This window comes from Anomaloglossus baeobatrachus, chromosome 7, assembly GCF_048569485.1.
Source record: "Anomaloglossus baeobatrachus isolate aAnoBae1 chromosome 7, aAnoBae1.hap1, whole genome shotgun sequence".
NCBI classification, from domain to species: Eukaryota; Metazoa; Chordata; class Amphibia; order Anura; family Aromobatidae; genus Anomaloglossus; species Anomaloglossus baeobatrachus.
The window spans coordinates 33,372,260-33,387,600 of NC_134359.1; the positions used below are offsets into that span (position 1 = coordinate 33,372,260).

General features: G+C 44.1%; 1 protein-coding gene across 1 annotated transcript in view; it reads left to right on the forward strand.

The window, feature by feature from the left end:
• LYPD6 (LY6/PLAUR domain containing 6) overlaps positions 1–12,319 on the forward strand; it is an 83,138-nt gene extending 70,819 nt beyond the window's left edge. The window contains exons 5-6 of the mRNA XM_075318810.1: positions 8,953–9,083; positions 10,604–12,319. Of these exons, the coding sequence (XP_075174925.1) occupies positions 8,953–9,083; positions 10,604–10,774 (302 nt within the window). The 3' untranslated portion in view covers positions 10,775–12,319. The remainder of the gene's footprint in view (positions 1–8,952; positions 9,084–10,603) is intronic.
• Positions 12,320–15,341: the final 3,022 nt, after the last annotated feature.

A 15,341-nucleotide genomic window follows, 5' to 3' on the forward strand; every position in this document is an offset into this window, starting at 1 on the left:
TAGGCCACTCCTGCAGACGGTCACCACCGTCTGCCAACCTTGCTGTCTCGCCCGGGCCACACACTCGGACGCTGTCAGTCAGTTGCTCCACTACTACACTTTCCTCCTTCCACTTTCACTGTCAAAACTAGACTGTCTGTTTTTCCCGCCTCCAGGACTGTAAACTCCTCGGTGGGCGGGACCAACCGCCTGGCCCACCCCCTGGTGTGATCATCAGCCCCTGGAGGAAGGCAACAAGGGTTTTTGTCTGACTTCGGTGTGCCTGCTGGGAGTGTGGGGTGTGTAGGTGTTGTGCTCTGTGGCCCCTGGCTTGTCCAGGGCGCCACATTTGCGGCTTCACATTTTGCCTCTGTGGCCCTTTATATATTGTGCCTCTGTGGCCCCTCTTATGTTGTGCTTTTGCGGCTTCACATTTTGACTCTCTGGCCCAGCTTATGTTGTGCCTCTGTGGCCCCACGTTTCGCCTCTATGGCCCCCATTACGTTGTGGCTCTATAGCCTCATGTATCGTCTCTGTGGCCCCTCTTATATTGTGCTTGTGTCCCCTCTTATGTAGTGCCTCAGTGGTCTCACATTCCATCTTCATGGCCCTTCTTATGTACTGCCTCTGTGGCATCACATTTCGACTTGTGGTCCCCATTATATTGTGACTCTGTGACCTCATTTTTCACCTCAGTGTTCCCTTTTATGTAGTGCTTCTGTAGCCCCATGTTTCTCCTCTGTGGCCCCTATTATGTTGTGCCTCTGTGGTCTCAGGTTTCGCCTCTGTGGCGCTCATTATGTAGTGCCTCGGTGGTCTCACATTCCACCTTCATGGCCCTTCTTATGGTGTGCCTCTGTAGCCTCACGTTTCCCTCTGTAGCCCCCATTATGTTGTGCCTCTGTGGTCTCAGGTTTCTTCTTTGTAACCCCCATTATGTTGTGCCCCTTTGGCCTCACATTTTGCCTCTGTGTTCCCTCTTACGTTGTGCCTCTGTTGTCTCACGTTTTGCCTCTGTAGCCTCACAATTTATCTCTGTGTCCCCTCTTATGGTGTGCCTCTGTGGCCTCTGGTTTCGCCTTTGTGTCCCCCATTATGTTGTGCCTCTTTGGCCTCACGTTTCGCCACTGTGTCCCATCTATGTATTGCTTTTGAAAGGCCATCATGTAATACACGTTCTGCTCACTACCCATGTATCTATGACTCGGTACAATACTTAGTGACATCTGTCAGCTTTGCGTGCACAGGTTTACAGCTGAATGTGTCAAGTTACTGGATGTGTATGAAGTTTAATGGCTTGGGGCAAAATGTAAGGTCTAAAAGCGCCCATGTTGCAAAAATAAACCCAAATAACAGCCGCCATTTTTATTTCTGGTATTTCAGAGAAAGTTCAAGATCAGGCATTCTGCCTCCTCCGGGCACGTAACCTCCTGCACCTGATATCTCCAACTCTCACTGTAAATCTGCTCTCAGTGATGTGGGAAAGTGCGGCTATGGGGAGACATGCGGCCTGTCAAAGCTCAGAAATAAAAACCTTTCCTTTGTATCCTCTGTTTTATGCCATTACTAAAATGTGTCCGGCAGGTAATTGTAAGGATTGAGATTGTGCAGCACTTGCTGGTGATCTCATCAGTGCACATCCTTGATTTATGGATGCCATTAGTTACATGGAATTCTTCTGACCTCAACATAATGAACTTGTGATAAGTCTGTACGGCTGCTGATTTTTGATTTAGCATTTTCCTTTAAGAACATCAAAGGGTTTTACCATAAAAGCTTTTTAAATATTACTGACATCTCCTCCTGCAGCTGCATCTCCCTCCTATCCCTACTTCTTGTCTTTCATTACTGTTTTATACTAGGCAGATTTTTAGATGAATTTGGAGGTTTTTGAACCTTTATAGAGATCTTGCAAGCATGGAAAGACGTTTTTAAGGGTTTTATTTACTGCTTGCTTTAAAGTGTAAAGGGTACTTTACACACTGCGACATTGCTTGCGATCTCATTAGCGGTGTGAAATTCTAGATCGCACATGCGTAAAATGCCCTATGTGCGATCTCGAAAGATCGCACTTGCGATCCAGAATTTCACATCGCTAATGAGATCACTAGCGATGTCGCAGTGTGTAAAGTACCCTTAACTGTCATTTTAATTTTTATTTTTTTTTTTTTTAAAAAAAAATCAATAGTGCACATCAAAATAAACAACTTTGTAATACCGCTATCTCCTATCTCAGTAATTGTAAAGTCTTCACTGAATACAGATTTTAGCTCAGACTTTTGATAATGACTGATTAATCCTGGCACAGAAAGAAGCAGATTTGTCTGATAAGATATATTACAAAGTTGCTTCTTTTCATGTGTAATATTGATTTATGTAATAAAAATTAAAATAATAGTTACGCTTTAAATGCACGTTTTCCTTCCTGATGCATAAGTGGGTGGTCTTTTCCTGGTGCAATGTCATAGCTGTGCTCTGAGCCGTTCAGGTGTCTTTTTCCACTGTCCTTCTCTCATCTACATTTCAAACAGTTTCCCAGAAGCACAAAGAAAAGCTGCAGCTGCATCTCCCTCCTTCCCCTATTTCTCATTTTCTAATAACTGTTTTATCCTAGGTGCGTTTTTAGGTCACTGAGGAGGTTCCCAAATATTTATAGAGATCCTGTAGGCATGAAAAAAGGTGTCTGGGGTTTTATGAAGATGCCAATCCTATAATATTATATATAACCAAGTTTTCTATTTTCAAATGCACTAATTATGCATGTAAATGTTAGGACTGGCAGCAGTATTCAATCTGTAAGAAGCTTTTTACACTCTGAGGCAGGGTGACCCAAGTGAATTTAATGAAAAATGTTGGCGCTCTGGACCCACTGGGTCATCTCATGGATGCTCCAATTTAAATGCGTTTGTCCTGTCCCATTTATTATCTCTTCCTCATATGGTTTCTCGAAAACACTGAAAAAGAAGCTGCAGTTGCATCTCCCTCCTATCCCTACTTACTGTTTTACACTAGGTGGATGTTTAGGTTGTCAAACATTTATAGAAATTTAGCAGACATGGATATGGGTCTCTAAGAGGTTTCTTTGCTTATATATAAATAAATATATATATGTTTTTCATGCTTGCATAGTGGCTGGGCTTTTCCTTGTGTGAAATCAAATCTGTCCTGGGTGTTCTAAGCCAATCAAATGTTTAATTACACTGTCCTCTCTCAGCGCCTCTCTATTCAGTTTCTTAGAAACAGCTGCAGCTTCAGCTCCCTCCTTCCCCAACTGCTTGTTTTCTATTTCCTGTTTTACACTAGGAGGATTTTTGGGTGAATGAGGAGTTTTCTGAACATTTGCAAAGATCCTCTAGGTATGGAAAGGAGTGTGGAATTTAATGAAGATGACATAATCCTCTAAAAAATAAATAAATAAATAAAAAAATAAAATTATATATATATATATATATATATATATATATATATATAAATCAGTCTTTTATTTTCAATTGCACTACTGATATGATGGGCTCTTCACAGTAGTCAATCTGTAAGATACTTTTGGCTAGCTCACTGGGGGGCAGGATGCACTACATGCATTTGATACCAAATTTCGGCAGCCTAACCCAGTGGGGCGTCCTATACAGTGTGTGCACCCATATCCTTTCCACTGCCATTAACTTGAGAACGGCGGCAGCTATAGGCATGGAAGTGGTGTCTAGGTATAGTAAAGTAGCCATGTGCTACGAAATGAAACCACCTATAGCGCCACCTGGTGGAAAACAACGGATTTAGCATTTTTATCTCGAAAACAGAACGAGATAGAGAAAAAAAGTGAATTACAAAGTTGTAGGGCATCATCAATTCAATACGAATCGACACCTTGCATACAGAAATGCTATGATTAGAACGTGTAAACCTCACAAGGCTTCAGACGTGAAGCGATACCTCATGGAGACCTTGCTACAAGTCATTGGGTATGGTGGCTGTGTGGAGAAGACTCCGCGCTCACCTGACCTGACCCCATTGGACTTCTTTCTGTGAGGTCACATCAAACAGCAGGTGTATGCGACCCCTCCACCAACATTGCAGGACCTACGACGACGTATTACAGATGCTTGTGCAAACGTGTCACCTACCATATTGCACAACGTGCAGCAAGATACAGTATGCTGTGCAGAGTCCAGATGTGCATTGCAGCTGACGGGGGACACCAAGAGCATCAAAGTTAAATGAGCGCCATATGCGTGACCATCATTCAATGTTTTGGGGGGGTCATGGGTTTCATATCACAGCATTTCTGTATGCAAGGTGTCAATTTGTATTGAATTGATGATGTCCTACAACCTTGTAATTCACTTTTTTTCTCTATCTCGTTCCGTTTTCGAGATAAAAATGCTAACTCCATTGTTTCCCACCAGGTGGCGCTATAGGTGGTTTCATTGCGTAGCTAATGGCTACTTTACTATACCTAGACACTACTTCTATGCCTATAGCTGCTGCCGTTCTCAAGTTAATGGCGGTGGACAGGATATGGGTGGACACACTGTATATTCAATTTAGAGGGGTTTGCCCTGGTCTCAATGAAAGTTAGCACTTTTCCCCTACAGAGTCATTGTGTGCTGTGGCCATGTTTGCGTACGGGACTCCTGACAGCTCTAATGATTTATACGTTACCTGCGGAGCATCACTCGCCACCTCACCTGGCGTCTGCGACTAACGAGGAGACAGCGTTTCAGCATGCCCTCAAAGTTTTCTTTATTTCTAGGAGGAAAATGGCTTTTTTATTTACCAAACATCAACATCCGCACAGAATGTGTTTTCGCCTAATGATAAAATGCGTCTGGAACCCACACACTAATTAATCACGCACAATGGCGCTCTGTCCGGAGCGGATTAAAGCTGCAGCGCATTATAATGCTCAGCTGCTTCATTTTAAGTGAGATTATTATCAGGGGATTATTACCATGAAGACAAGACAGAGAGGATGAAAAAAGTGTCCCCCAAATACGTAAAATACAAAAGTATAAAAACACTACAATTAGCTGTTATTGCAGTATAAATATTCAGTAAATATGTATGATAGTTGATCTGCTAAATGTTTAATTGTTCCTGATGGACAGGGCGGTAGTTGTGGGACTGGGGTCCTGAGCGCTATTCCAGCCAGTTTATATTCAGGACCACTATAAACGTTTAGTCCTCACATTCCAAAAACTGCACCTCACCACAGTACATCATCCTGGACCCCGCAGGGGTAACTGGGGCGAATGTAGCATTTTCATCCCAATTTATCATTTACATTTTTTTAAGTCGTTTTTCTTTCTTCTCGTCTCATGATTATTGATGGGTGAACACAAACTGTAAAGTTCGGGGTCAATGCCGAACACCTAGTCTCCGTGCATGGACTCCAAACAACCAATCACAGCACAGCTTCCATTTTTAAAACACTTTGTCCATAGCAACCAATCACATCACAGCTTCCATTATTTCAAACCACTTTATTGTCCATAGCAACCAATCACATTACAGATTCCATTTTTTTCAAACCACTTTATTGTCCATAGCAACCAATCACATCACAGCTTCCATTTTTTCAAACCACTTTATTGTCCATAGCAACCAATCACATCACAGCTTCCATTTTTTCAAACCCCTTTATTGTCCATAGCAACCAATCACATCACAGCTTCCATTTTTTCAAACCCCTTTATTGTCCATAGCAACCAATCACAGTGCAGCTTCCATTTTTTAATACACGTTATTGTCCATAGCAACCAATTGCATCACAGCTTCTATTTTTTGCAAACCACTTTATTGTCCATAGCAACCAATCACAGCACAGCTTCCATTTTTTTTAAACCACTTTATTGTCCATAGCAACCAATCACAGCACAGCTTCCATTTTTTTTAAACCACTTTGTCCATAGCAACCAATCACAGCACAAGTTCAATTTTTTAAACTACTTTAATGTCCATAGCAACCATTCACAGTACAGCTTCCATTTTTGAATCCACTTTATTGTCCATAGCAACCAATCACAGTGCAGTTTCCATTTTTGGAATCCACTTTATTGTCAATAGGAACCAATCACAGCAGTTTCCATTTTTTAAATACACTTTATTGTCCATAGGAACCAATCACAGAGCAGCTTCTTTTTTTTTTTTAAAAAAAAACACTTTGGTAAAATGGAAACTTTCCTGTGATTTGGTTGCTACAGTCAACGACGACCATTTTCCTTTTATAATTACATATTTTTCTCCCATATTCTCTGCAGTTCACATCTATTCATTCCAGCGAAAAATCTCAACATATACCTCACAAATCACGTATCAAATCCGTCATCTGCCAGAATTCTTGTTTTTATTTTTCGGGTTTTTTTTCGGCTGGATAAATATTTTGCTTTGAATCGTAGCCTTATCTGTTAGGCGTGGAGATGAGAGATTTGTCAGACGACTTGTAAAAACACGGCAGCTTCTGTCGGGAAGGTTTTGTTTCGGGGCAGGCTGACATCATTACGCCATTGTGTATTTTTCATATGTATTTAACTATTGAGGCCCCATAGTCATGGCGATGTGCCAAGAACCCATAATGGAAAAAAAATGGCACAATATGGTTTGAATTCTTGCAATCACTGGGAGTAGCCTAAAGGGGGGTTTACACGCAACGACATCGCTAACAAGATGTCGTTGGGGTCATGGAATTCGTGACGCACATCCGGCCTCGTTAGCAACGTCGTTGCGTGTGGCACGCAGGAACTACCGTTAACGATCAAAATTACTTACCTGATCGTTGACACGTCGTTCTAATCCCAAATATCGTTGCTGGTGCTGGACGCAGGTTGTTTGTCGTTCCTGAGGCAGCACACATCGCTATGTGTGACACCCGAGGAACAACATAGTTCCTGCAGCCGCCGGCAATGATGAAGGAAGGAGGTGGGCGGGATGTTACGGCCGCTCATCTCCGCCCCTCCGCTTCTATTGGGCGGCTGCTTAGTGACGTTGCTGTGACGCCGCACAAACCGCCCCCTTAGAAAGGAGGCGGTTCGCTGGCCACAGCGACGTCGCTAGGAAGGTAAGTATGTGTGACGGGTGTTAGCGATGTTGTGCGCCACGATTTGCCCGTGACGCACAACCGACGGTGGTGGGTGCTTTCACCAGCGACATCGCTAGCGATGTCGCTGCTTGTAAAGCAGCCTTTAGACTTTTTGCCAGTAGGGTTAGAATGATATCTATACTACTTCAAACCTCTTTAAAGGGAACCTGTCAGCAGATTTGGGGCATATAAGCCGCGTCCACCACCAGTGAGCCATTATATACAGCATTCTAGAATACTGTATATAAGAGCCCAGGCCGCTGTGCAGAACGTAAGAATCACTTTATAATACTCACCTAAGGGGTGGTGTGGTGCAGACAGGTCGGATGGGTGTCTCCGTTCTCTGGGTGCGGCGCCTCCTCTTTCGGCCATCTTTGTCCTCCTTCTTCTGAAGCCTGAGTGCGTGACGCGTCCTACGTCATCCACACACCGGCATTGCTGTAGTGTGCCTCGTGTAGTAGTAGCAGGTAGTGCAGGACGTGGAAAGAAAAAAAAAGAGATTCTTCATCTTCTCCATTCCGTCAGTTCGTGAAAATCAGACGCACTCAGATGTCATTGGATTCTTGGAGGAAAATCGGGCTTGCTGCAATTTTTTTCACACCCTGAATCGCACAGTGATGAAATTGTTCATCTTCGCTGCCTCATTGAATAACATTTGTCCAAGTGCGCTCCGTTTTTTAACGAATAGTACTGGGATTGATACTATTACATCCTGGAGATGTTATGATTAAAGGGATCTTTCGAAAACTAAATAACATCTAAAACGTGTGTCCGTGATCTGTTTTTGGTATTGCAGCTCAGCCTTATTAAAGTAAATAGGTGTGAGCGGCAATACCACTTACAGTCAATAGACGTGAGTGGCGCTGTAACGTTTTTCTAATCAAGATTCTTGTGAACAGACTCACAATTTTCTCCCTCTGTTGAGGACATACAGCGTGTCCACCCATATCCTGTCCTCCGCCATTAACTTGAGAACAGCGGTAGCTATAGGCATAGAAGTGGTGTCTAGGTATAGTAAAGTAGCCATGCACTATGCAATGAAACCACCTATAGCGCCACCTGGTGGAAAACAACAGAGTTAGCATTTTTATCTCGAAAAGGGAACGAGAGAGAAAAAAAAGTGAATTACAAAGTTGTAGGGCATCATCAATTCAATACAAATCGACACCTTGCATACAGAAATGCTATGATTAGAACGTGTAAAACTCACAAGGCTGCGGACGTGAAGCGATACCTCATGGAGACCTTCCTACAAGTCATTGGGTATGGTGGCTGCGTGGATTGGCCTCCGCGCTCACCTGACCTGACCCCATTGGACTTCTTTCTGTGAGGTCACATCAAACAGCAGGTGTATGCGACCCCTCCACCAACATTGCAGGACCTACGACGACGTATCACAGATGCTTGTGCAAACGTGTCACCTACCATATTGCACAACGTGCAGCAAGATACAGTATGCTGTCCAGAGGCCAGATGTGCATTGCAGCTGACGGGGGACACTTTGAGCATCAAAGTTAAATGAGCGCCATATGCGTGACCAGCATTCACAGTTTTGGGGGTGTCATGGGTTTCATATCATAGCATTTCTGTATGCAAGGTGTCAATTCGTATTGAATTGATGATGCCCTACAATTTTTTAGTTCACTTTTTTTCTCTATCTCGTTCTGTTTTCAAGATAAAAATGCTAACTCCGTTGTTTTCCACCAGGTGGCGCTATAGGTGGTTTCATTGCATAGCGCATGGCTACTTTACTATACCTTGACACCACTTCTATGCCTATAGCTGCCGCCTTTCTCAAGTTAATGGCGGTGGACAGGATATGGGTGGACACACTCTATACTGCTGGTATATAAGTTGTAAAGATGTCTAATGTTCATATAATGTCATTTTTTCCCCAGATACCAAATATTGCTACTCTCAGCACAATATGGATTCTTTAGGGGAAAGTTTGTCAGTGACTAAGAGCTGTGCCTCGCTGGGGAAGTGCCTGAACACAGGATGCAGAGAGTCCGGTCTTCATGGACACAGGGTAAGACATGTACCTGTAGTTTTTAACTTACAGATAATGCTGTTTTTAGGGTTGGGATTGGGAAACCCCTTTAACTTAATCTTTTAGTTCCTGCTTCTCTCAATTGAAGTCTTCAGCACTCAATGTACAGTCATGTTACTTTGCAGCCCCCAAACGTCAAGCCTCTTTATATGGAAATAGTGAATGTCATCTCTTTATTTTTATGTCAGCCTTTGGTTTTACTAATTTGTTAGTATATCTTTAATGCAGCCAGAACTTTATTTTCCTATATAAAGCTTAAAATCCTCTGTATAGACAGAAGTTAGAAGCATAATACTTGGCTGCCTTCTGCTACCACTAGAGGGAGCTTAGGAGCTTACTGCATACTGTGTCATTGAGTAAAGGGTGTAGACTAAGCAGTACTTTTCCTCTGATGGTGACTGCAGTCAGTTCATTCTTGAGGTGACTGTAGTAAGCTCCCTTCAGTGTTGACAGGCTGCATTAAACTCCATCTGCAGTAAGCTCCCTCTAGTAGTGACTGCAGCAAGTTCCCACTAGTGGTGACTGCGGTAAGTTCCCACTAGTGGTGACTGCGGTAAGCTCCCTCTAGTGGTGACTGCGGTAAGCTCCCTCTAGTGGTGACTACGGTAAGTTCCCACTAGTGGTGACTGCGGTAAGTTCCCACTAGTGGTGACTGCGGTAAGCTCCCTCTAGTGGTGACTGCGGTAAGCTCCCTCTAGTGGTGACTGCGGTAAGTTCCCACTAGTGGTGACTGCGGTAAGCTCCCTCTAGTGGTGACTGCGGTAAGCTCCCTCTAGTGGTGACTACGGTAAGCTCCCTCTAGTGGTGACTGCGGTAAGCTCCCTCTAGTGGTGACCACAGTAAGCTCCCTCTAGTGGTGACTGCAGTAAGCTCCCTCTAGTGGTGACCACAGTAAGCTCCCTCTAGTGGTGACTGCGGTAAGCTCCCTCTAGTGGTGACTGCAGTAAGCTCCCTCTAGTGGTGACTGCGGTAAGCTCCCTCTAGTGGTGACTGCAGTAAGCTCCCTCTAGTAGTGACCACAGCAAGTTCCCTCTAGTGGTGACTGCGGTAAGCTCCCTCTAGTGGTGACTGCAGTAAGCTCCCTCTAGTGGTGACCGCAGTAAGCTCCCTCTAGTGGTGACCGCAGTAAGCTCCCTCTAGTGGTGACCGCAGTAAGCTCCCTCTAGTGGTGACTGCCGTAATCTCCTTCTAGTGGTGAGCGCAGTAAACTCCCTCTAGTGGTGACTGCAGTAAGCTCCCTCTAGTAATGACCGCAGTAAGCTCCCTCTAATGGGGACTGTAGTAAGCTTCCTCTAGTGGTGATGACAGTAAGCGCCATCTAGTGGTGGCAGCAGACTGTAAAACATTATATTTCTAATAAAGCACCATTATGGCAGCCAGCATTCTGTCCACAAAGCTGCAGACACAGGGAAGCGGTGTTGGTAGGTTTTGTCCTGTAGGTAATTGTTATTTAAGCAATTCCCTAGTGAGTTTTTACCTGTACTCTCTTCTTCCTCTAGGTTTGCACTTCATGTTGTGAAGGGAATATCTGTAACATGGCTGTGCCCAGGAACGAAACAGATGCCGTTTTTGCAACAACATCCCCACTGAGCTTCTCCCAGAGACATTCCGCGCACAGCGCCACCTACCTGCCATGCTTAGTATTTACTATATGGCTATTACTAACGTGAGCCGGATGCGCATCACTGATGTGTACATACGATTTATTTATGTGACCCCTATGGCTTTGTATATAATGTGTGCCTATCATTAATTTATATGCCAATACACATGTACTATTATTTTGCAATGGTGTAATATTTATAAGAATTTGGCTGCAGATCGAGACACCTTGGGGCTCAATCAGTTAATGATGTTTGGATGTCATGTTGCACTTTCCACTTCTCTAGATTCAGACCCATTAATGTATCTATACTGTTACTCTCTGTGTATTTAAAGACCATTTTAGTTCCTAACATAGTGCTGGTTACTTTTTCAGATTTCTTTATGGTGTCCAGAGTTTAGATATAGAGCTCAAAATCATCGATGATAAAATTTCTAATACCCACAGCCACCACTAGGGGGAGCTCATTACATTCTGTGTTATTGGGTTCAATGTATATCCAATATGCACTGATCTCCCCCTAGTGGTGGCTGCAGGCATTAAAAAAATTATCTCCTAAGTCAAAGCCTAAGCTGGCGGATTTGGAGCTCTGTATCAGAAAAATGGAGCTCTAACAGCAATAAAGATATTGCATAGAACAACATAATTTTAAACAGTAGTCAATCACATTAGATGGCAGGTGATATAAACTAGAAATTCAATGTCAAAGTTAAATATTAACCTATTTATGTGCCAAGTACAGTTGTATCCTAGTGTTTTTAATAAGCCCCGCAGTCCTATTAGTCGATTGTATGCACTTAAAAATGCCCAACCGCCACCTTAATGACAGCCAAATGTACTATGATATTATCATAGCTGATATTCTTATTTCTTTTTAAGTCCTGTGCTTTTTAATTACACATTATCTATAGCTTTATATGAGATTTCTGGGCTTCTGACTCCATGTGATAGAATATTTGTGCATGGAGCCACCACTAGGGGGAGCTAACTGAATAGTGTAAAGACTCATTGTGATCAGTACATATCTGCATGTAGTGAGCTCCCCCTAGTGGTGGCTGAAGTTAGTAATTATGCCAGTGTTACGGTAAGCAGAGAAAGCAATTCAGTTCTTCCTGATGTACCACCTAGTCCACATATTGATCTCCGTACAGTGTAATGAAAATTATGGGCTGTCCATGGTCCTTCAGACAATCAATTTTGCTATCAGATTATCCCAATAGTGGGACACCCTGTGATCATTTTTTTTAATGGAGGACCCCTGTAACAAAATGGGACCATCTAATCTGTACAACCCCCACCACCACCCTGTCCTTCAAGACCACAATATTAATATGTAATATTTGTATAGGACGGACTATGAGTGTATACGGCACAGACTCTTGTATATAGCCACCCAGCCGATATGCTGAAATATGGGCTCCTGTATATGTCACTACCTATGGCCAGAACAGTGATGTACATACATAGAATGTATTTTATGTGATGTACAAATATTTATTGCTATATATCTGTATATATTGTACAGCTTTGTACTTTTGTTACATTTCCTGTGTATAAACTCGCTGCTGCAATGTAATATATATAATAAAGTGACATCTATGTTTAATGTAAATGCTTCTTGTATCTATCCATCTATCCCTCCATCTATCCCTCCATCTATCTATCTATCCCTCCATCTATCTATCTATCCCTCCATCTATCTATCTATCCCTCCATCTATCTATCCCTCCATCTATCTATCCCTCCATCTATCTATCCCTCTATCCATCTATCCCATCTATCCCATCTATCCCATCTATCCCATCTATCCCATCTATCCCATCTATCCCATCTATCCCATCTATCCCATCTATCCCATCTATCCCATCTATCCCATCTATCCCATCCATCCATCCATCCATCCATCCATCCATCCCTCTATCTATCCCTCTATCTATCCCTCTATCTATCCCTCTATCTATCCCTCTATCTATCCCTCTATCTATCCCTCTATCAAATCAAATCAAATAAGCTTTATTGGCAGGACCAAATACAAATTAGTTTTGCCAAAGCAAGTGTACATTAGGGACTGGGGCTGTGGGGATGGTGGGTGGGGACTGTAGGAAGGATGGATGGGGCACATCCAGGGTGGGGACTGTGGGGGCACTTCTAGGATGGGGGCTATGGAAGTCCATGGCTTATGATGGGGCATATCCAGGGTGGGGACTGTAGTAACGGTGGTTGGGGCATATCCAGGGTGGGGATTGGGGGGCCACATCTGGGATGGGGGGCTATGGAAGTCCATGACTTATCATAGTTCTCTTTCTCGAAGTCTATGACATTCGCTCACATACTGCGCTGCTATCTCCACTGCGCTCTCTTCTTCCCCCAGCAGGATATATTTTTTCTCTTCCTCCTTCATGGAGCTGAAATCCGGGAAGAGATGGGAGAGTCTCCTGAAGTGAGTGTCCCTCACTGCTGAGTACTTGGTGCAGTGTAGCAGGAAGTGGGTTTCATCCTCCAGGGCCTCCAGGTCACAGTGTTGGCACAGTCTGTCCTCCCTGGGGTTGTAGCTCTGCTTGTGTCGACCGGATTCGATGGCTAGACTGTGGGCACTGAGTCTATATCGGCTCAGGGTCCTGCGGTCTCTGGGATCCGGGAGTTTTTCCAGATATGGGGCCAGTCTGTAGTCTCTCTGTAGTCTCTGGTACGTGGTCAGTTTCTGTGAGGTGTTGATGTCGGTCCTCCAGTCACTGACATACCTCTCCTGGCCCTCGTCTACCATCTTCCTGATTCTGGTTTTTGTCAGGCTGGTGTGATTGGTTATTTTGTCCAGTTGGGTTTGGGAGAGCTGTGCCAGAGGTCCTGGTTCATCTGGCCCACGTATATATATCAGAGCTTTGTGGTGATGGGAGCTTGGATTGCTACTCTGTAGGTGAGCCTGAAATGATAGTGACCTCTTCAGAGCTGCTAGGTGTAGAGGGAATCTGCCCAGCTCAGCTCGACAGGCGCTGTTGGAGGTGCTTCGATGGACCTGGAGAAGGTGCTTACAGAATTCCAGGTGGAATATTTCTGTTGGGCTGGAATCCCACCTTGACCAATCTGGGTAAGTGTGAGGGCCCCAGACTTCGCTGCCGTACAGGAGGATTGGGTCAATGATGGAATCGAAGATTTTTAGCCAGACCCTGACTGGTGGCTTCAGATGATACAATTTCCTTCGGATGGCATAAAAGGTTTTGCAAGCCTTGTTTTTCAGGGTCTCTATGGCTTGTTTGAATCTCCCTGACTGGTGAATTTCCAGGCCCAAGTAGGTGTATTTGTCTGTTCCTGTTAGAGTGCAGCCGTTTACGACAAATGAAGGATGCTGGTCAAATCTTCTTTTTCTCTTCTGGAACACCATGATGTTGGTTTTCTTTAGATTGATCGGTAGTGCCCATGTGGAGCTGAATTTCTCCAAAATTTGTAGGTTGTCTTGGAGACCTTTCTCGGTTGGTGACACCAGCAGTAGGTCATCTGCATAGAGCAAGAATTTCACCTGGGCGTCATGGAGTGTGAGACCTGGAGCAGGTGAGGATTCTAGAGCAGTAGCCAGCTCATTGATGTAAATATTGAAGAGCGTTGGACTTAGGCTGCAGCCCTGTCTGACTCCTCAGCTCTGCTGGAAATAAGCCGTTCTTCTACCGTTCACACTCACGCTGCAGAGGTTCTCGGTGTAGGAGCTTTTGATGACATCGTAGGTCTTTCCTCCTATTCCGCTTTCCAGCAGTTTCAAGAACAAGCCCGGGTGCCACACTGAGTCAAAGGCCTTTTTAAAGTCTACAAAGCAGGCGTATATCTTCCCATGCTTTGTATTGTGGACGTGGCTCTGAATGAGACTGTGCAGGGTGTAGATGTGGTCCATGGTACGGTGGTTTGGCACGAACCCTGCTTGGCTTTTGCTCAGGACATTGTGCTCGGTAAGGAAACTGATGATCCTTTTGTTTAAGATGCTGTTGAACAGTTTTCCCAAGTTACTGCTGACACATATGCCTCTGTAGTTGGCAGGGTCATACCTGTCCCCACTCTTGTGGATCGGTGTAATGAGTCCTTGGTTCCAGGTACGAGGGAAGTAACCACCACTCAGCACAATGTTGAACAGTTTAACCATTGCAGCTTGAATTTCTGGTGGGCTGTACTTCAACATCTCTGGGGGGATTCCATCCAGACCACTAGATTTTTTACACTTTATGGAAGTGATTTTCTCTGCAACTTCCTGTAATGTAATTGGTGTGTCCAGTGGATTTTGGAAGTTTTTGATTTTCTCTTCCATTGCCTTTAGTTTTGATGTTATGTGTTCCTGCTCTTGGCTTAGTCCTTCTTTTGGGATGTCTTTGTAGAGGTCTCTGAAGTACTGGAGCCAGATGTTGCCATTTTGGATATGGGTGTCATTCTTTTTCTTGCTCTTTGTGTCCATGTGGCTCCATATTTCCCAGAAGGAGTTGTCTTGGAGGGCGTCTTGGAGTTGGCTAAGTTTGGTAGAGATGTAGCTCTGCTTCTTCCTCCTGAGGATGGTTTTGTACTGCCTTTGTATGGTGTCATAGGCTTCCCTCAGGTCTGGGTTGTTGGGGTCTCTGTGTTTATTGTTTGAGGCTGTTCTCAGGGTCTTTCGAACGGCT